Source organism: Hemiscyllium ocellatum, chromosome 21, assembly GCF_020745735.1.
Source record: "Hemiscyllium ocellatum isolate sHemOce1 chromosome 21, sHemOce1.pat.X.cur, whole genome shotgun sequence".
NCBI lineage: Eukaryota > Metazoa > Chordata > Chondrichthyes > Orectolobiformes > Hemiscylliidae > Hemiscyllium > Hemiscyllium ocellatum.
The window spans coordinates 56,121,077-56,144,074 of record NC_083421.1 but is presented as its reverse complement, the minus strand read 5'-3'; the positions used below and the strand labels follow the sequence as shown (position 1 = coordinate 56,144,074).

At 39.1% G+C, this 22,998-nt stretch overlaps 1 protein-coding gene across 3 annotated transcripts in view; it reads left to right on the top strand.

Moving 5' to 3' along the window:
• LOC132825899 (kelch-like protein 20) overlaps positions 1-22,998 on the top strand; it is a 46,688-nt gene that overhangs the window by 7,495 nt on the left and 16,195 nt on the right. For all 3 annotated transcript variants that reach the window (XM_060841517.1, XM_060841515.1, XM_060841516.1), the window contains exons 3-7: positions 2,777-2,935; positions 4,605-4,699; positions 16,729-16,844; positions 18,203-18,386; positions 21,396-21,539. In XM_060841517.1, the coding sequence (XP_060697500.1) occupies positions 2,777-2,935; positions 4,605-4,699; positions 16,729-16,844; positions 18,203-18,386; positions 21,396-21,539 (698 nt within the window). The remainder of the gene's footprint in view (positions 1-2,776; positions 2,936-4,604; positions 4,700-16,728; positions 16,845-18,202; positions 18,387-21,395; positions 21,540-22,998) is intronic.

Below are 22,998 nucleotides of genomic sequence, written 5' to 3'. Positions count from 1 at the left end.
AATAGATTAAAAGACTGAAATAATGCAGCCAATTTTAAAAGCTAATATCAGCATTAAGTTCCAAAGTGCACATTCCAATTTGTAGAGTGCAGTTAATTGTTTTCTTTCTTGTTTGAGATTGGTTTTTAAACCAATGAAAATGTAATGGTTTTTATCTTGTCATTGTAATTTTACGTTGTTGGAATAATTCCAGAAGGAAAGGCCTGTTGCACAGCAAAACAGCCTGTCATGCTTGTGTTAACCATCAGTTTAGTGTAAAAAGTGAGGTCTGCAGATGCTGGAGATCAGAGCTGAAAATGTGTTGCTGGTTAAAGCGCAGCAGGTCAGGCAGCATCCAAGGAACAGGAAATTTGACGTTTCGGGCAAAAGCCCTTCATCAGTTCTTATAGCTACAATATTTTGTGGCTGGCCAATCAGCTTTCCTGATGAAGGGCTTTTGCCCAAAACGTCAAATTTCCTGTTCCTTGGATGCTGCCTTAACCATCAGTTTACACATTGTTTTTAAAAACAAGGAACCTTCTCCAACTCTCTTTACTTTTTAACATTAATACATTGTCCTGACAATATGGAGAGCAGATATGTAGAAAAGTACTTATGTTTTCTAATAACTTACTGAATAACTTACTTCTAATAACTGTTCTTTTCTGTCATCAATAGCTGTTCAATTTGAAAATCTCTAGATATATAAAGGCCTTTGGAAATGCATTTATGAACAGATGTTGCTTAAAAGGATAAATTTATCCAGGGATTAGGAATAATGACCGTGGAGTTCTTCTATCGTAGAACCCTTGGCATCCTTTGCCTGCTGTCTTCCTAAAATTGGCTGACATAACACAAGACAAACCAGGAGATATGCTTGGTATGTCTGCAGTCTGCATCTCGCACTGTAGTATTTGGTACACTTATGCATTTTAAAAATTGTTTAAAATATTAATTGACATGTAGGAGAGTTAACAGCATCTGATTAAATCTTTATCAAACCGAGCAAATATAAGTAGTTACAAGTAAACTTTAAATACATCCTCAACTCCTGTTATCAGATGTAATGCTACTTGATAGTTTATCACAATAACTGCTGTCTGTTTAAATTTTAAAACAAAGCTATGAGCAAAAGGAAATCCATTCTTATTGACATTTGATTTAAAATGGGCATTAACCTGTAATTGACTCCAGAAAGTTATGGCAGTAAGCTCTTGTAACTTAAAAGTGTGGGCCTGGTTACACCTCAGTAATACCAGAATGATATTAATCCTCCTGATCTTAGCCCCTTGGTGAGCACTGCCTTGGGAAGCTAGCTGTGTTTCACTTGAAGTGCATCCATCATGCTTGACTGTGCAGATGCTATCATTATTGTAAAGACACGAGCAAGTCATGACTAAGCATCTTTACTGAAGTTTTAAGAATTTGTGGGCGGCACAGTGGTTAGCACTGCTGCCTCACAGCGTCGGAGACCCGGGTTCAATTCCCGACTCAGGCGACTGACTGTGTGGAGTTTGCACGTTCTCCCCGTGTCTGCGTGGGTTTCCTCCGGGTGCTCCGGTTTCCTCCCACAGTCCAAAGATGTGCGGGTCAGGTGAATTGACCATGCTAAATTGCCCGTAGTGTTAGGTAAGGGGTAAATGTAGGGGTATGGGTGGGTTGCACTTCGGCGGGTCGGTGTGGACTTGTTGGGCCGAAGGGCCTGTTTCCACACTGTAAGTCTAATCTAATCTAATCTAAAAATGTGCTTTTGTATATATGGTTAATTGCTGCCCTGGCCAATAGGTCTTGTGGCTGACTGATAGTGTTCTTCTTCAATTTGATTTGCTGGGTTGGAACCTCAGTGAAGCTGTCAGAAAATTTCAGCTGACTTCTGAACATGAACTGCATGCATACAAATTTATGTTACAATGGCAAGGTCAAAACTGACACGATGTCTCGAGCATTACAACAGAGAACTGTTCATGATTTCTAGGTTCAAGTTCCACTTTGGGACTTGATGGTTGTAGGAGATGTGTTGTAACCTGATCAAACACGTTGATGATTAATCTCTAAATACCTTTGAAATGCTTCTGACAGGTATCAAACAGCTGGAGAGTTTCCTATCAGCTAGAACGGTGCAGAGGATGCAGTGCAACAGTCTCCCCATGGTTTTATAAAAAAATCTTCAATCACAGACTCTTGTCAAGAGCAAGCATTGTCCTCATTCTTGGGGACTATTACACACAGTTGGTAATCAGGGCCTGGCATCTCCACAAAATCAAAGGAGCTAAGGATTTACCAACATCTGCCAAACCACTTTCAATAACAACAATTACTTTGAAATTTCAGGGCGTGCCATTTCCCAAAGGTGACACAATTGAAGTGTAGCTTCTCCTTTTCCCAAGGAAGGAAAGGGTTATGAAATCACGAACAATTCTCTCTGTTGTAATGTATGATGCATTGTGCCAGTTTTGTCCTTACCATTGTAACATAACAAATTTATACGTGTGCATGTTCAGAAGTCAGCTGAAAATTTCTGACAGCTTCATGGAGATCCCAACCTAACAAATCAAAACTTAACTGCTAAATCCACAGAGCGGTTTTATGAATCCTCACCTCAGTACACATTGTTATAAACATCTATATCTGAATATACAAAAGATGTTGTTCTATTCAATATCCTTTTGCACAAGCCTGAAAGATTCCTTGTTGTATTTTTGCTCAATTTTGACTGCCTTGGCAGCAACGTTGTGATAGCAGTTTAAAGTGAAGTTGGATTCCAGGTAACTTTGGATTTCTCATTCCTTCTGTGCAGGTAATGGAGAGTGAGGAATTTATGCTGCTGCCAGCAAACCAGATGATTGATATAATTTCCAGTGATGAATTGAATGTGCGAAGTGAGGAGCAGGTCTATAGCGCTGTTGTATCATGGGTCAAATACAACATTCAGGAAAGGAGAGGACAACTTGCTCAGGTAACCAGAGGATGGTAAAGCCAGGTAATGGGGAGAAAAGCTTGCTGTCCTTTTGTCTCGGATATCTGGATATGAATTGATCTGTGATTAATGGGACAAATGCCTACATCATTGGAAGCACATTTAACCAGTCTCGCTCCCACTCTGTTCCTATGTCCGAGTTTAAACACCATCAAATTTGGCGCTAAGGAATGATCTTGCTCTGAACCCCTTATAGATGGTGTGGAAAGTAGATGTCATACCATACGATAAAGGGTGTTCTATTCTGTGCTAAATTAGAGTTAAAAGTATGTACTATTGATACTGGATATCCAACAAGGAAACATTAATGCTACTTACCCTGGTTAACATTTTGCAAACAAAAACCGGGAAAAAAAGGAAAGAGAAATTGGTTAGAACTATAAAGAAACCTCTGATTTGAAAAATATTAATGACTATTAAGGAATTAGCATTTGGAACTTTGGCATGCCAGTGAAAAGGTTATAGAATTGTCAAACTGGATAAATCCATCACTCACATGTTTGTAAGATATTTTATGTCTTGGAAAATTGACCGTAAATAGTGGAAATTATCATCTACTGTCTTGCATTAATTGACTGTAATATTGAAAATACAGCTGGCAATGGATAATTTTGAGTTTTTGAAAGCCAGTCTAATACCACAAGTATAGAATTGTTAAGCTGTAGGAGGCCATTTATGTGGGCTTTCCAAATGAGCAATTCACTGATGCCATGCTGTTTCCTCCTCCTCTTCCTAACCCTGCTACTATTCATTTCAATAAACTTTCCTTCACTGTTTCACTCAAATTTTAAACTGATACTCACTTGAGCTCAATTTATACTTGTCACCATTCGTAAAGTGAATATGATTGGGAAGACTCTCATTCCCAAGATGTTTAATTGCAAGTGTACAGAACATTTTAAAAATTAGTGTGTCAGAAAGATTAGGAGGAATAGGATATGATCTGTCAAAAATGGTATTGAATGCAGGAGCTTGCAAGTTCATGTGTGATTACATAGGACGAGGGAGTAGCCCATTCAGCCCCTCAAGTCTGTTCCACAAGAGACCAGAGTGTTGACAATTCAGATCATCTGGCTTTAATTAATGCAGGTCAGTAAGTGATCTGAATTGCTTCCATGGCAGTACTGTTCATGACCCATGGTGCAAGACAATTTCAGATGGATCTTGCAACTAGCCCTTTGCCTGCAGTATTGAAATTAAGTTTGATTTTGTAATGGGGAAAGTCCACACTACAGAGCATTCTGCAGAATGAGATTGATATGAGAATTCACAGGTTATGTTAATGATATTCTGAGGTTGGCGATGAGGCATGTTCTTGAGTTGCTTTTTTACACTGCCCAACATAACCTGGACCAAGTTGAGGAAGTCAACAGAAATTGAAACAATTTTACACTCCTCACTGCTGATAGTCTTTCAATTTGAAGATAGCAAAAGTCTTGTGCTACGAGTAGAATAATCCGAACAGACTTTGCAGCCTTTGGCCTTCTAGCCTGTACCTCCAATGAATATGCAAAGCATTTAATAACAAGTATTAGGAGCAGGAGTAGGTCATCCAGCCCGTCAAGCCTGCCCTGCGATTGAATAAAATTGTAGCTGATCAATGCTTTTCTTTTCATTTATGTACCTACTTTTTGATTATTTTCCCCAGGTCTTGCAACACGTTCGCTTGCCATTGTTGAGCCCTAAGTTTCTGGTTGGCACGGTTGGGACTGACACCTTGATCAAAAGTGATGAAATGTGCAGGTGGTGTATCTATGAATATCTATGTTTATCATCAACACTGTAGGTCATATTGTACATGAGAGGATCTTTAAAACACACAGGTTTTCAGACAGTCTCTGCTAGTTTATTTGTTTTGTAAAATTCCACAGGACTGTACCTCTCAAAGTAAATACCAGTAGTATTGTCTTACAACAGATGTGCAACTTCTAAGAGATATGCTCCTGACGTCAGCAGTGTGTCATGGAATGTGATCTAATGGTACAAAGGTCTGCGTCTCCATTTTACTGGTCTCCAGCAGCATCTCCGTGGAATGAGCAGTAATGGGCATCTGCAATTATGGGTGACTTTAACTTGCATATAGGTTGGGCAAATCAATTTGGATGCAATACTGTAGAGGAGTGTATATAGGATGGTTTACTTTACCAATGAATCAACTAGAGAACACCGGCTTAGACTGGGTATTATACAATGAGAAAATAATATTAGTAATGTAGTTGTGGGAGACGCCTTGGAGATGAGCAACTATAACACGATAGAATTCTTCATCACGATGGAAAGAATGAAATAGTTGATTTTTGAGGCTAGGGCCCTGACCATTAATAAGGAAAGCTATGATGGTATGAGGCTTCAATTGGCTATGATGGATTGGAAAATGTTATTGAAGGAATGATATTGGATGGACAATGGCAAATGTTCTACTCCTACTCACTTATTTTGTGTGCTGCAGTATATCTGAATTGCTTAGCTTGAGCACCGACACACAAGTGTTGATTGTAGCATACACATGTGAATATCGGGAGCTGTATTAAACGTTTGTTGAATTCTTCAGTACTACGGCACCCATGCTTCATCCATATACTATGGGAGCTAATGTAAATATCAGAGCATCATAATGGCAAATCATCAGTAAATCATGCCTTTCTACCATGTTAGGCAAACCTAATTTTGTCGTCATCTCATGTTCACATGCACTTGCACCAGAAGCAACTATTTAGTTGCAGAATAAGGGAACCCCAGCCGTTATTCTATCTAACCCTGATAGTAAAACCATCAATCAATCCACTTGAAAATTACTGACTCTGCACAGACTAGGTATCCAACATAGAACATTCTTGTCTAAGGCCTGCTCTTAATATAGATCAGGCTTTAACAGTGAAATGTTGCACTTAAAGACCTATCTCTTTTTTTTATGATAGAACAAGGAGTAGAATTTGCTATTTACGTTACACTTGGGTGGGCATAGGGGATTGCACCATAGCTGAGTCCTGCTTTATAAATCAATTGGTCTTAACATAAATGTATGTTGTGTGATTAGCTATTTAGATCTTATTCTGTTCATTAAGTAGGTCAAGATAATTGTCTTGACTTTTTATTACCAGCGAGGAGAAAGTCTGCAGATGCTGGAGATCAGAGCTGAAAATGTGTTGCTGGAAAAGTGCAGCAGGTCAGGCAGCATCCAAGGAACAGGATGTTCCTTGGATGCTGCCTGACCGGCTGCGTTTTTCCAGCAACACATTTTCAGCTTTTTATTACCAGCACAAACTCATCTTTAGATAATAAAATGACTTAAAATGGTAGTCAGTGATAATTTTGTCCCTTTTTTTAAAATGGCATTGATATTTTGTGAAGTCATAGATATTTTATGATTGAAATGTAGCCATGTTTTGGGGATGAGGGGAGCTAGCAAAGAAATTCCTTGCAACTATCCACATTGAAAGTGCATATGTCAAAGCAATTTGTTATAAGATTTGAATGTTTATTTGGGTCTAAGTTAGTTCTTTTGGGAAGTGAAGGTTAAACCTATAATGGAATTGTATTGTTTTCACGTTGATGCTTTTGGGCATTATCATTCTATCGTGCTTTCAGTGGTGTTTCAGTAAAATCTTCTTTTCAATCTGCCTGACGGTGCATGTTTCTACCATCAGACTCATAAATTCCAGAAACTGCAGATCCTTGTAAAACCTCACCCAAATAAGCCATGTGCTCATTTGACTCCTTGTTTCAGGTGGTTGTTTGATGACATGGAGCACATTAGGGAAACTGTTCTTGCCCTTGACAGACTGCTTTAACTCCAGGAACTGAAGCTAACCAGTAGACTTACTATCATAGGCAAGAAGGTCAGATAATGCCATTTAAACTGAGTTTTGAACTTTGTGCTTTCATGATCTATGTGGTTCAACTACTGAATGCCTTAATCCCTTTTGACTTGCTCTTTCCATGAAACTTTTCCTCTAGTAAACATGAACATTTTTTGGATATGAATCTTTAATGTGTTACATAATGTATGTTAACATACCTAAGCACTGTGTAGACCTCCAGCATTCTTTCTTGAAGTAACCAGAACTTCCACCTTTTTTGAACAAGTCACTGCATTGTGCAGCTGTCTGGCTATGTGGATTTACAGAGCAGAGCTGAGTCTGTAGTTGCTTCCACAAGACAGTAATTTCCTCATCTTTGTGTTGAATGGAAGAATGCGCACAGCTGAGACCAGACACTTCACTGCCTTAGCCTCACTCCTTCCACTATCATAGTAAAGTTTAAACACATTTCAAGAGCTCCCTTTTTTTAAAAAAAAAAGTTTGTCACCTGCTTATTGTTTGCCAGAAATGTGCAGAAAGAGACATCTCTCTTCTCGAGTTTACAAATGTCTCATTAACATCAACTACAATGGTTCATAACCCGTGAAGTACTATTCCAAAGTAAAGTAAATATACCATTGAAATTGTACAACATAACGAAAGGGCAAAAATAGCCTGCTGTCATGCCAGCAATTGTATTGCTGTTTTGTAATATGAATATAAAATGAGCTGTTAAAAAGGTCAGTATAATTTAGGGATTTCAGGAGAAACAACAGCAAATTCACTGGCCCATGAAATGAAGGAACAAGTATTTGTTGAAGAGTTGTCACACTAGTTTTTGACAATAAGTGTTGAATACATTTCCTCAGACAGCTAAGATTTTGCGGGCCACTCTTTACAAATTTCAAAGTATGCACGTCTTTACTCCTGTACAATACTCCGGGTACACTTTGTAAAATGGGAATAAACACTGCAAAATTATAATGGGATTTTTTGCATCCTTTTATTGTGTTGTACAATTTGGTGAACTATTTACAGCATTGTGGAGTAACTTGCAGTATTTCAGGGGTTACTCACTGATGATAACTTCAGTACAGGAAGTCTAGTGTGTAAAGGATAATATTGTTCAGTGCTAGACTCTTTTTCCTCAGAATAATTGAATCCCTACAGTGTGGGGACAGGTCCTTCGGCCCAACAAGTCCACACTGATCCTCCAAAGAGTAACCCACCCAGACCTGTTCCCCTAACCTATTATCCTATATTTATCCCTGACTAATGCACCTAACCTACACATCCCTGAACACTATGGGCAATTTAGCATGGTCAATTCACCTAACCTGCACATCTTTGGATTACGGGAGGAAACTGGAGCACGCAGACACGGGGAGAATGTGCAAACTCCACACAAACTGTCGCCTGAAGCTGGAATCGAACCCAGGTCCCTGGCGCTGTGATGCAGTAGTGCTAACCACTGAGCCACTGTGCAGCCCCAACATAATGGCATAGACTCAAGTTATTCTTGAACTCTGAGAGATCCGTGTTACCATCTTTCTGTTAGTTATCATGATCTTTCAGCACTTATATTGATTTGAGACTGTATGATATAGTTTGGCTTGGCAAATTAAACTCTTGGCTTTTGGCATCAGCTAGTCTGGCCCTTTAATAACTGCAGCCATCTGGTGACGACAGTAGCTTTTATGAAGGTCCATGACAATATTGAATTGATGTGAATTAAATTAGTTTATTTTCACTTGTACTCCAAATGAGTAATATACAAAGTTGATACATTTCCACTTACAGCACCATCTTAGATTCAAAGGAACCTCTGTACAGCTGCTTCAGTTGCAGACTAGTTAGTGTAACAATGTCCCCAACACTCAGTGCCACCCTGTTACTGAGTAGAGAAATGAAAAAAAGTTACACTACAGCTTTACACAGCATAACCATTGGTCAGTAAAAAAGTTAAAAAGATAAACATGGCAGTTTATTTCAAAAGGTTCTCCACAGCAGACCAGTACAGGGGGCAACCATCTAGTCTGGCCACTGACTGCTGCCGTGCTCTGCTGCGGGACACTGGTCTCTGGTGTCCCCTCTCGTGGTTGCTGGAAGAGCTGCCGACTGCCGCGCGGCCGAGGCCAAGATAAGGGAGGAAAAGAGGGAGAGAAAATAGAAAATGCATGGGCAGAGTGGGCGATCTCCAGCTGGAGTGTCCCACTTCACTGCCATCTTAGCAAAAGGTATACAACGCATACCACGATGACATTTTAACTACACAGTAATCAAATCTCAAATTATCAGATAAATTCATGCAATCCATTCAGTTCTAATAGATTAGAATGATAGTCCTGGCACTGTGTTGACTGGTTGCTGGAAAATGATAACTCAAGAGCAGGATCAATTTGTTTTGGTTTCTGAATTAGAGCAGAAACTGATAGTTGTAATCCTGCTTACAAAAGCTCATAGTTGGTGAACTCCAATGATTTAAAGAGTAACAACTCAAAAATTTGCCTTTTTTTGACTAAATTTGTTTTAACTTGGTGCTTAACAATTACATTTTAGGAGTCCTATCTTGACCGTTAATATCAGCTCAGCTCAGTAACTTTCTGATAATTCCAAACACACTGTTGGAAAAGAATACATATTGAGGTTACTTTTTTTTTCAGAAGTTCTTTCATAACTTGAACCTGTTTTGTTACTTGAATTTCTTTTTCAAAATAAGTCTGTAGATTGAGGGACCCGCAAATACCTTCCATTAGCAACTATTGACACGAACAACTGTGAAACTTGTATGATAATGATTTTCTACAAGTGTCCTTCAGTGGTTTATAGGATTATAAAGCATTTCGGGTACTTGTTGTTTTCTTTACTTTAAACACTATGACGTTTAAACTTTGTTTCTGAACTTTATGAATTGAATGTGTGATAGGAATTTAAAAACCATTAATGGACTACCATTCCGTATTTTTAAAACTTGTTCACTAACTTCAAAAGCATAACTTAAAATTTCATCTTGTTTAATCATCTAATTTGGTCAGAATACAAATAACACGATGCTAATATTGCTAAATCAAAGTTAATACCTCCCAGGGCCATTTATAATGGAACTGTCATCAACTCCAGCACAACTTGACATGCCTGCAGTTAACACGATGTTTATATGTTCTGAAAAATAACTGCTCAGCTGAAATATGACCCTGGATGTTCTGTACTTCAGCAGTGTGTTTGATATTTATCACTGAGGATTGATGTTTTCATTTAAAACTCTGTCCTGTACATCATTGCTGGAAAATTGTGCTCTCCAAATAGCAGCATAATTCCGCATTGAGAAACTTAAAAGTTTTTTTTAAATACATGGAGCTGCTGACTGACATTCTAAATGATGTCAACTGATTTGATCCAAAGTTTATTTTTCATGAAGTATAATTTCCCAGTAAAGATGCATTTATTAATATTCTCCTGTTGCCAGTTTTAAGTCTCTTCCAAAGGGAAATTGCTTACCAATTAAGTTTCGATTATCTTTCCTTCTTCTCCAACCAGAACTAGGTGTACGGACCTTTTCATTGCATTTCTCCTAAATCTCCAGATATTTACAGCAATATCTGAGTCAAACATGATGTCTCATTTGGGATCACTGTCAATACTTCATAACAGTAAAATACAACATTAATGCACGATAGTGGGTTCAGTCTAATTGTGTTATGTAAGTAAAATCCATTTGCTACTACAGGTTCCATATTTTTGTGTCTGAGCAATGATATTGGTTGCTGTTTGCTTTTGGTGGATCTGCTAGAGATGCTTGATCTATATAGCCTTATGATTGGTAAAGCCTGTGGTGGTTATAAAACAAAATGGGCTGAAATTGCAGTCTCCTGTTCCAGAACTACTGTTCTGTTTCTTTTTTTCATGTTTATCAGTGGCTCGCTGCTCTAAGGCAAGATTTTGCTTAAAAGAGAAATAGGGTACTTTTTTTTCTCTTTGACTGAGGACACTTTCAGTAATCCTCTTGATCTTCTGCACTTTAAATCCTACTCTAACTGTCTGATGTCTACTGACATCATCTGTACTTCATGCACACACATTTTACATTTGGCATTTGTCATTGGAGCAGAGAAGATTGAGATGACCTGTTATTGAGATGTTCGCATTTATGAACAATTTTGAAAGGATAAATAGTATGTTCTGTTTCTACTAATTGGTATGTTAGTAAGTGGGGTCACGGTTTCAAGATTATCATCAAGAGAGTAGGAGTCAGATGACAAAAAACGTCTTTACTCAGACTTGTTAGGATTTGGAATGTGCTGCCTGGAAGGGTGGTGCAGGCAGATTCCATATGAAGTTCCGAAAGAGAGCTGGATATCTATTTGAGAGTGATGAATTCAGATGGCTCTGGAGATAAGGCTGGAGAATGAGACTAGCTGGGTAGTTAATAGTTATTTCTAGCTGCTCTTAGCTTTATTATTTCTGTCTTAATTTTGTTGTGTGTAATCAGACATTTTTCAATGGGTAATGCTTCTTGAGGTAACATTTTCATGAGGAGGTGGTGTATTTACTGCGATAACAATAGTTTAAAATTTTTTTTTTAAAAGATCAATGTACGTTTGGAATTATCTACTTTTTCAAGACATGAGAATTGATATAGTAAATAACATCCTGACAGAAAAATGATTCCCTCCCTCCCTTGTTCTTTCTCTGTGCTCTCTTACCCTACATTTGGGTATAGATCAAAACAAAAGGAATCCTGATATTTATATGATTCCTTTACCATGTGTTTTAATCAAGATACAGCTTTTAAATATGGTGTTATTTTCTTCCCCAATGGAAAATGGAGCAGAGACTCCAGCAATTTAAAATATTTTCCTTTTCCCTCCTGCTCCACCGTTCTTGCTACTAACAACATGAGGAATATTGTTAGTTTCTTCATTTGAAGTGCATTCCTCCCAGCTGCTCACCCAGAGAGCTTGTTACTTCAAATGCAGACTGTGCTGTAGACATCACTAATAATTTCTTTGCTGACGGACATCATGCACTTGTATAGTTGTGCATGTAAATCATCTTTCAAGTTGAGATTGTGGGCAGAATTTAATGTGCTTGATCCCAGTTCAACACACCAGTCACAGACTGCTGGTGTGGAACCCAGGTTTCTTTTGAGGGAATACACTCATACTGTTCAGGTATGTCAAGCACTTAAGTAGCCAGCTTTGAGCCTTCCCTAGGATTGATGAGCAAAAGCTTTCTTAGTAGGGGGAAAAAAGCTGTTTTATTTTCTGAGCAACGTCTGTGATATCTCCTCTGGAAATCCTGTCTGCAAAGAGCTACTGGTTCATCAGAATTGCTGAGGGACCTAGGGCACAGATGAATGAGATCAGGGTAAAAGGTTGTGGGAGAAAAGTCAGAGTCCGAGATGTGCAGCAGTTTTGCTTAAGAGATGGGTTTTTGTTTTCCTCTTGCTTAGCAAGCTTTCAGTAATTGTCTTGGTTTTTGCACTTTAAATCTTTCTCTAACTATTTCAAATGTCAGTTGACATCATCCGTACTTCATGCGCACACATTTTACATTGGCATTTGTCTTTGGAGCAGAGAAGTTTGAGGTGACCTTATTGAGATGTTCACTTTTATGAACAATTTTGACAGAGTAATGAAGAATATTTTGTTTCCACTAATTGGTATGTCAGTGGGTGGGGTCACCGTTTCAAAATTATTAGCAAGAGTGTGGGAGTCAGCTGATGAGAAACTTGTTTACTCAGAGTTGTGAAGGTTTGGAATGCACTGCCGAGGATAATGGTAGAAGCAGATTCCATATGAGGTTTCAAAAGAGAGCTGGATTTCTATTTGAAAGTGATGAATTTAGATGGTTATGGAGATAAGGCTGGAGAATGAGACTAGCTGGGGAACTGGTTTGGGCACAGACATGATTGGTCAAATAGCCACCTCTACGCTATAAAATTCTATGAAACAGACCCTTGGTTTCAACTTGTCCATGTTGACTAGATGGCCTAAATCAATCTAGTCCCATTTGCCAGCATTTGGCCCATATCCCTCTAAAGCTTTCCTATCCATATACCCATCAGGGTGCTTTTTAAATGTTGTAATTGTACCAGCTGCCGCCTCCTCCTTCGTCTGGCAGCTCCTTCCATACATGCAGCACCCTCTGTGAAACTGCCCCATTAGGTCCTTTTTAAAATCTTTCCCTGCTCATCTTAAACTGTTGCCTTCTAGTTTTGGGCTTCCCCCTGTAGTAAAAGACCTTGGCTATGCTCACTATCCATGCCCCTCATGATTTTATAAACTTGTATAAGATCACTCCTCAGCCTCTAACGCTCCAGAGAAAACGGCCCCAGCCTGTTCAACTTTTCCCTATATCTCAAACCCTGCAACCCTGGCAACATTCTTGTAAATCTTTTCTGAACCCTTTTGAGTTTCACAACATCCCTCCTATGGCAGGGAGACCAGAACTGAATACAGTATTCCAAAAGTGGCCTAACCGATGTCATGTATAGCTGCAACATTACATCCCCACTCCTATATTCAATGCACTCACCAAAAGCAAGCGTATCAAATGCTGCCCTCACTATCTTGTTGACCTGTGACTCCACTTTTATGGTTCAGTGAACCTGCACTCCAAGGTCTTTGTTCAGGTGTGGAGGAAGTGGGGTAAAATGGGAGAGTGAGAAGGTGGGACTGTTGGTCCAAGGCAAGAGCAGGGACTTGATTTTAGCAGCCATCGTTCTTGCTTAATATTAGGTCTCTCAATTGGACACTGAGTGCTTTTTTTGAAAGAGGTTTCATAATGAGCCTTATTGACAAACTGAAAGCAAGTAGGCATGTTTCCCCAACTTGAGTTTTCCCGCTGACTGGAGACTGATGTGGGGTCTCCCTGCAAAACCAGGAAGGCCAGCATCAAGTTTCCCACTGCAACACCTTATATGAAATCCAGTCCCATGTTTGAGTTCAAGTTTTTTTTTGATGGTTGGTTATAATTGCTCTGACCACATAAAAACAATTAGATTAGACTTACAGTGTGGAAACAGGCCCTTCGGTCCAACAAGTCCACACCGACCCGCCGAAGCGCAACCCACCCATACCCCTACATTTACCCCTTACCTAACACTACGGGCAATTTAGCTTGGCCAATTCACCTGACCCGCACATCTTTGGATTGTGGGAGGAAACCGGAGCACCCGGAGGAAACCCACGCAGACACGGGGAGAACGTGCAAACTCCACACAGTCAGTCGCCTGAGTCGGGAATTGAACCCGGGTCTACAGGCGCTGTGAGGCAGCAGTGCTAACCACTGTGCCACCGTGCCGCCGTAAATGTTTCAACATTTATCAAGTTGGTATTTTCTAAACTTTCCTTCATTTATATATCCTTTCCTTTTCTTGTCTTCAAATATAGTTTCAAAAGCCACATGGTATTAATTGCCTGGAGCTTTTTTTAAGGCATGTGACCTTTGGTGCCATTTTCATGGTCACTCTATCCACATTGCAATTTTTTTTATAGGCAAGGCATAAATATTCCATTCTGGCTGTTCTGTCAACTATATAAGCAGTTTGAATGGAACAGCAGCACCAGCATTTCTTCATTGACAAATTGCTACATTAGAGTAAATGTACATTTTATGGTTTCTATTTAAATACATTAGAAGCCGCAGTGAGCATTTATGATGGAAGATATGTCTTTAACTTGAGAAACTAATTGTATAAATCTCCAAGATGTGAGTACTAAACATACCAATTTATTGCAGTTTTTTCCTCTCAAAGAATTGTTGTTTAACTAAAGATTACTATACAGAATATATTTTTTTGTCTTGTATAAACCTACTGCTGTGTCAAAATATTTTAATTATTCTTATGAATTCTATTTGAATATAATAGACCTTGAAGTTTAACGCATTTTGTTGCAGTCTTGTTTTGAGTGAACTTATCCAGCAGTGACTGCCCAGACATTCTCCTCCGCACAGACAGGAAGGTACACACTGGAACCACTGACTAAAGAACAAAATGTTTGAGAAAATTGTGAAACTCCTGCTTCACTTAACACTTGTGTTGTGAAAATCTTTTTAAATTTACAATTAGTTGCGATCGCTATTAGTGCAATAGGAGAACATGCTTTTCCCTAGTAGTATTCAAATGGTCAAAGTAGTTGCTGACTGGAGCAGATTTATGGGCAGGTTTGCACAGAGCAAGTATAGGCAAGCATTAATAAAATGTGCAATTTGCCTCTTGAATAAACCATGAAAGATACCTCTGAATATAACTAATTGATTTCTATGATATTTGGAAGTGAAACAAAAACTGGTTACTTAAAATAGACCATCTATCTTAGAAAGAAATCCTGAGAAGAGATGAACAAGACTTGGAATGTTTTAAAATTTAGTTCTGACTCTTCTCAAATTTTGTTTTAAGGGCTATCATGAGGTTGTAATTATTTATTAGAGAGTGTAAGCCTCCTTTAAAGATATGAGAAGCTGTCAGTTTTGTACTTTTATTTAATTCGCTGAATAAATAGTGTGTAACCCAAAATGTTTGCCCATCATTGCCTTTTTAGTTATTGAAGTCAAAAGCTGTGCATCCCTTGATTTAAAAGTGCCGTTTGTGGGTGCTGAAAGGCACAAGTAAGACTACTTCAGATACTTTATTTCTTTACTAATTTCACATTGGAAGGTTCTTCATATAAATGCAGTAATGTCATAGTTTTTGAAATTGGTCTAGTTCTGTTTCTGGCATTTTTAAAAAAATGTTGCTCGACTAATGCTTCACTCTGACTATAAGCTCTGATTCCTATTATGTGTCTTCTCTGCGTGTGCTGGTTTTATATTTTGGTTTTTGTTTGCTTTCAGGCACAGCTGTTCAATGTTCTATCATTCGCATTCAGTGTGGACATTTTTTGTTTTGCTTCTTAACTTCAATCGTTACTGCCTTTTTTTTTGTTTTCCACCAAAGGCTATTTTGTCCCTTATCTCTTGCTCTGTACCCTACCACAAATCTTCCTTTTTGTCTCCCTGCCATTTTACTGAAAATTTTACATTTTGGCCTTCCTTCAGTTTTGAAGAGCCTTAACGTGAAAGGTCATGTCACCTTCTTTCTCCACAGCTGCTGCTGGAGCAGTTGAGTATTTTACAGATTTTCTGTTTTTATTTCTGGTTTCCAGCAACCAGGGTATTTTAATTTTGATTAGCTGCTGCTGTCTGCCAGGAAATATTTTGCAGCTGATCCTGAGGTTCACCCATATGCATCTGCGTCCTAATTGCCAAATGCTAACTCCAGAAACTCTTTTTCTTCTGATGTGAAGGAATGTTGGATTGTACTCCAGAGGATCTAAATGTTTAAACTTTTTATTAGTTCATTGCATGTAGGCTTTGCCTCTAATTGTCTTTCAGGAGATGGTAGCAATTTGCTTTCTTGAACCACTGCAATCCTTGGAATATATGGACACACACAGTGCTGTTAGAAAGGGATTTCGAGGATTTTGACCCAGTGACCATGAAGGAGTGGTGATAAAAGTCAAGTTATGTTTGACATGGATGAAATTTGCAGGTTGTGGTACAAAATGCAAACAAATTCTGCCAAGTCTTACCCATCTCTTTTCAGCATTTCTCTTTCTAAGATAGATGATCCATTTGAAGTAATAGTTTTTGTTTCATAGATCATAGAATCCCTACAGTGTGGGGACAATAGGTCCACACCGACCCTCTGAAGAGTAACCTACCCAGGCCCATTCTCCGACCCTATTATCCTATATTTACCCCTGACTAATGCTCCTAACTTCCACATCCCTGAACACTACAAGCAATTTAGCATGGCTAATTCACCTAACCTGCACATCTTTGGACTGTGGGAGGAAACCGGTGCGCACAGACACTGGGAAGACTAAAGGGTGTGGCACATTTTTTTTTCTGTCTTCACTCCAATTCTTAATGAACAATTTTCATTCATTGTTTTCAGTGGTGACTTTTATTTTTCTCATTTCTCAGAGATCTCTTGGACGAGGCAAAAAATTATCTCCTCCTGCCACAGGAGAGACCTCTAATGCAGGGCCCCCGGACACGACCTCGCAAGCCCATCCGATGTGGTGAAGTGCTTTTTGCTGGTAAGGGAGAACAGTGATTTATTCAAAATGCCTAACTTGTTCTTAAAGACTTAATGACATGGTTTTGTAGTCAAAAGAGCGATGCTCCCTGCTTGTTTCATAGCTGCCCACAATGAATTACTAACCTCTAGCATCAGTCACCATCCAGTACTGAGGAGATGAGATCATCAAGCTGCTTGAGCAACTAATCTGATGGAAGAATTGCCACAAGCAGCAAATCAGAAAATAAAAAGTACTGATTACCATTCATTATTTTTTTTCTCTCAGTAAATAATCAAAATAAAGATTGTGACATGATTATGGGAAATATCATAGGTTCTATGTTTATAGGTTACTTGCATTCGAGGTAGTGATCTAAAACTAGATTTTCAGAACAAGGGCAGTTGCCTAATAGTAATTATGATTTGGTACACTGTTAGAAGCTCAGTTATACCTTACTCGACCAGTTTAGCTTTTTTTAATTCACTTGTGGGACATGGGTAGTTGCCCTTGAGAAGATGGTGGCGACCAGCCATGTGCTTTCGGTAGACCCATAGTGCTCTTTGGGAGGGAATTTCAGGATTTTGACCCCGTTGCAATGAGGAATATATTTCCGAGTCAGGATGGTGAGTTTCTCTGAGGGGAACTTACAGATTGTAGTGTCTGGCAAGAATCGTACAGGAGTTGAAATTCATGTCAAATCACTGATTGCATTCTGATTGTATCTCTGAAAAATCAGGGAATCACTGTCAGCAACTTCTTGGATTGCTGCACTTCATACCTATATGGGATTAACAGAAGCTACTGTCATTCTTAAGCAGAAATAACATTTAACGACTAGTCTTGTTAGTGTCAAACGGAAAATTCAGGCTGTTATTATCAATTCTTTCTGTGAATCTTATCCGGATTTCAGATTCTCATGACACTTTTGTATGTTGTAGTTCAGTAGCTGTGTTGTCATCATGCATATAAATGTATCTGCACTACAGTTAACAGTGGAGTCAATAGGAAATGGTACCAAAATCACTTCCTGTAAGTTGTTCGTTTGAGCGCAATAGTTTCCTGTACTGATGTATCAATATCTAGTCAATTTATGGCTAATAAAACTTTAATCCTTTTATTGAGCTGAATAAAACTGCAGAGCTAACATAGTTGATGGAAAAGCCTGGAAGGGCTGAATGGCATCCTGCTTCTATTTTCTGTGTAATGATATGGATCTATTTTATATCACCCCCCAGGTTACCTGCAATAGAAACAGCTGCATTGTTTGTATAGATAGTGACAAGGGAAAGGATAAGGCCATGATGTGACCATGTTGAATATTGAAGTTTTAAAATGTGCATTTGTTAACTTTTTTTGTTTTGCCTTTTTGTTTTCAGTTGGTGGTTGGTGCAGTGGTGATGCAATCTCTAGTGTCGAACGCTATGACCCTCAGGCGCATGAATGGCGGATGATGGCGTCAATGTCTAAACGAAGGTGTGGTGTTGGTGTTGCCGTTCTGGATGACCTTTTGTATGCTGTTGGAGGTCACGATGGATCTTCCTACTTAAACAGCGTTGAAAGGTAACTTTGAATGTTCTGCTAAATAATCTATTTATTGAAGAAACAAAAGTCTGTTCCTTGTTTCTTGAGTTACAATAATGAAGCAGTTGCAGTATGGCCTCGTTGGGACTGAGCTGTGTGGATTAAAATTCCGATGTAAGTTGATTTCAGTCTGGCGAGAGTAGGGATATCAGTTGGGCACTATAGCATGGGCGTGGTGGAGGAAGTATCAGCTAGGGTTCCTTTTTCTGATCAGTAACTCTGATCCATACTCCAGAGTTGGGCTAAGTACCCTACAGATTACTGTCTAAGCTCAATAATGAAACTTACTGGTTTAACATTGTATTAACAGGTATTAAGTAAACCCTCCTGAAGTATGTTCCAGTTAAACATTTTGGGAGAAATGAGAGTGGGAACTTAAATCTTCAAGCCAAAAGCTGGAACATTGCCAACCCAAAATAGTGAGGAAATTTGAGTAGCTAGCAGGTGTTGTTTAGTGTTTAAAATAGTCATTAATTTTTTCACCATAACATTGATTTCTGAACCTGATCTTGTGTCAGAAGGAATTCCAATCTTTCAAATACTACTAAACTGGAGTTGTATTTGGTTGTGCACCAGCATCTGAGCCAAAAGGTACAAGACAATATATGTTTAAAACTGAGGTGCATTTACAGTTCATTGGAATTTGAGAGCAGTTTATTTAAATTTTAAGGTGCTCAAGTCATGCTAATTGGTACCCACCTCCTGCTTTGAGAAAAGCAGAACTGAGAATGCTTTCCATTCCCTGTGGAGTATGACTGACTGGTGAAATAGCCAACGATAGAATTGATTACTGGAAGAAGCTTGAGAGACAATGCTCTACTTCTGTTCCTAAGTTTCTATTACTTCAAAGGGCATCTCGTAAAAAGGTTGGCTTTGCAATAGCTGCAGTAATGGTGTAAACACCACATGCTGAAGCAGACCAGAAGTTGTCTTGCATTAAATGCCAGTTGTCAATCGCGTGTTAATTGATTGCAGATGATGGACGTTAACTGGGATTACATTTCAGCTCACGTGAAGAGAGACTGTGGTGTGGTCAGGTTAAACAATCTTATAATATTTAAGATTGCAATGAATAAAGATTGATTCCAGCATAACCTGTCAGCTATAATCTAAGCAGACAGTGCTGGAGAAACTCAGCAGGTCTGGTAGCATCTGTGGAGAGAGAAACAGTTCATATTGAGTCTGTATGACTCCTCTTTGGAGAGGACATTCTGAACAAAAGTAATATGTGACTCAATGTTTGCTTTTTTTTTGAGTACCCTTCATCTAGTTGTTTGGACAATAATAGAGATATTGATTTAGTTGCTGTTATCTGCAGAATGAAAGCTCATTTGAAATGGTACAAACTGTGCAGTTAAATGCTCATGAACTGCTGGTGTTGAGTAAAACAGTGTTGCCATGTCTTAACATCTGGTTTCATCCAACCAGCTTTGAATTTGATAAAGGACAGTACGTCATTTGGACTGATATTTCACCTATTTTCTACAGTTTACTAAATAGTGTCAACAAAGGTTTGAGGGAATAGTAACTTGTGCTGGGATTCAGTTGACAGATTGGTTGTCTGCTTGAAATATGTAGTAGGCAATGTACAACTTTTCGGCTGTTTGTTTAAGCTGTCACCCGTTTTGACTGACTGACTTAATTTGTCATTCGAGAAGCAGAGAACTGTAGTTCAATGTCAGCTTTAGTTTCCAATGCATCTTTATAGAAAGGAAACTTGATTTTAAAATGTTTCAAAGAATATGTTCTGAGAAAGTACTACCAACTCATTATTACTGTGTACTTGGGTCACTCTGGATTGCCTCCCTAACTAATCCAAAGGGCTAATTTCCATTTAGCCACGTTGAACCTCCAGGGCAGATAACACTTTGTTTTTGAAAATGTGTAACAACAACAGCTGGTCCCAGATTGGTGTGCTTCTGTGAATTTACTGCAGGAGTAATGCTTTCTGACCGGTAATAAGTGTACTTAATGTTTTCACACTTCCTTAAGTTGGGAAACATGTCCCGTGACTTCCTTTTAATTCACTTTGTGGTATCTCTCCTAAGATTTGTCAGCCTCTGGACTTCTGCTTTAAATAATCGTTACATAAATCTGTTTGTGTGTGAGCATTTACTTGTGTAATCAGGAAATAAAATCTAATGACTCAAAACATTTGGAGAAAAAGTATTAACTAGCAAATCTTGTTTATGTATTGAATTTGTCCCCATGAACAGCAGATCCTTCACAGCGGCTATTCTTCCTCCAGTGTTTCTGTTCGGGAGACAATCTTGATTTGATAGCTGGGATGGTAAATTTTGAAAGTTGAGCAATTTGTTCATAAGATGCCTCCAACATTCAGTTATTAACAAGAACTGCAACAGTTGCTGAAATGCTAATGATTCTGAGAGAGTGGACAGTTCTGTAATGCAGTTGCTGTTAAATTTCAGCCCTAACACATGTATTCTTGTCATCCATAGCTTGAGCAATTCTAAAGTAATTGTTTAGTCCCTTGGATTGTTTTGATTAGATACTTGAAGATTTTTCTTGTCAAGGCAATGTCAACTGAGAAAAGAAACGGAACAATATTTTGGTTTTATGTTTTGCCAATTCTTTTCTAGTTCCCCCTTTTTGTTTTTTGCTGACTTTTTTTTGTCCATTGTGAAGTGAAGATTGTACGTGCACTGACAAAATGCAACTTTAACCTTGACATCTCTGACTCTGAATTTCAGTCATGTTTGTCTGACAGGCAGTACTGGATAATCAACAGTTTCCCATTCTAAATATTGGGAAGGCCAAAGCCACTGACTTTGTTCCCTACCGTAGCTCCATTCCTTCAGGACTAACTCTGTCAGTCTCCCTGATAACAGTCTAAGGCAGAACATGAAGAAAAGGTGTCCTGGTAATAGTTACATATACATTCTGAACAATGACAAGTGTTAGAACTTTCAGTTTGCTTGCGTATCCCCTGCGTTTTAATTCCTCAATTATTTCTCTTCTATTGCTAAGGTATGACCCAAAGACAAACCAGTGGAGCAGTGATGTAGCTCCGACCAGCACATGCAGAACAAGTGTAGGGGTAGCTGTACTTGGAGGGTACCTGTATGCCGTTGGAGGTCAGGATGGAGTGTCCTGCCTTAATATCGTGGAACGGTAAGTCCTGAAGGATGTCTTAGTCACTGACGGAGATGAGTTGTTTGCTTACATTTGAGACAGAGCAACCCTCTGTCTATTCAGTTCTCTTTCCTCATTTAGCTGTTCTAACCACGCAATAGAAGAGTTTCCTGAGTTTCATGCACAATATAAAGGGAAAAGCTGGCGATGGTTAAAGTCAGAGCTTTGGTTAAAGTCAGAGCTTTGGCTTCTGCGAGGAGAGTGACAGATGGGCAGCTGTGTCAACTAAAACTTCTATATCTTACAGAATTGTTGAGAGCAGGTCTGATTTACAGCGTGCACATATCAGATTTAGTTGATACTTCAAGCTGTCCTGCACACATCCTTTTAACATGCTGAAATAATCAATGAACACTGTCTTGGTAAGACAGGTGCTGCCTGAAGACTGGATCATCTCAAATATTCGTGGTTTGGTATCGATCACGATTGATTGAAGAGGTTGCTGAAACTCTGCAGCTCCAAATGATGGAGCCTCCGTTTAATAGGTTATGGTGCTATCAAGAAACTTGCGGCTTATTGAGATGAGGAAAAATTTCTTCAGCCAGAGAGTGGTGAATCCGAGGTGAATCAGTGGTTAGCACTGCCTCCTTACAGTGCCAGGGACCCAAGTTCGATTCCCACCTCGGGTGACTGTCTAAGTAGAGTTTGCACATTCTCCCTGTGTCTGTGTGGGTTTTCTCTGGGTGCTCCGGTTTCCTCCCACAATCTAAAGATGTGCAGGTTAGGTGAACTGGCCATGCTAAGTTGCCCATAGTGTTGGGTACATCAGTCAGGGGTAAATATAGGGTAGTGGAATGGGTCTGGGTGGGTTACTCTTCAGAGGGTCGGTGTGGACTTGTTGGGCCGAAGGGCCTGATTCCATACTGTAGGAAATCTAATTTCATTGCTGCAGAGACCAAGTCATTAAATGTATTTAAAACAGAGAGAGGTCCTTGATGAGTCAGAAAATCGAGGGTTATGGGAGAGAAGGCAGGAGAATGAAGTTGAGAAACGTATCAACCAAAATCAAATGGTTGAGCCACCTTGATGGTCTGAATAGGTTAATTCTGCCCATGTATTTTCTGGCAGTATGTTTGATGTTGTGATGTGCTGCTCACCCTATAGTTTCCTGGTACATGAGTTGAGCTTGTAAGGGTTGAAATGTGACCTTTAATTAGTAATTTGACATGAATGTAAATTGCCTAAAGGTTATAGGATGGGAAAGAGAAGGTAAGTTTAATTTTTTCGGTTATTCTGAGTGCAAAGTGATATAGTAACAATTTGGGCAGAGTCAACTTGTACCACCTCGAAAGGCAAAGGCAACATGGGAACCCCACTACTTAAACAAGTTCCCCTCCAAGCCACATATCGTGCTGACTTGGTGCCTAACAGCAACAAGGGTGCGCCTTCACCAAATAGATTGCTGCCGTTCAACACCATCACTGTTTGAGGCAGTTAG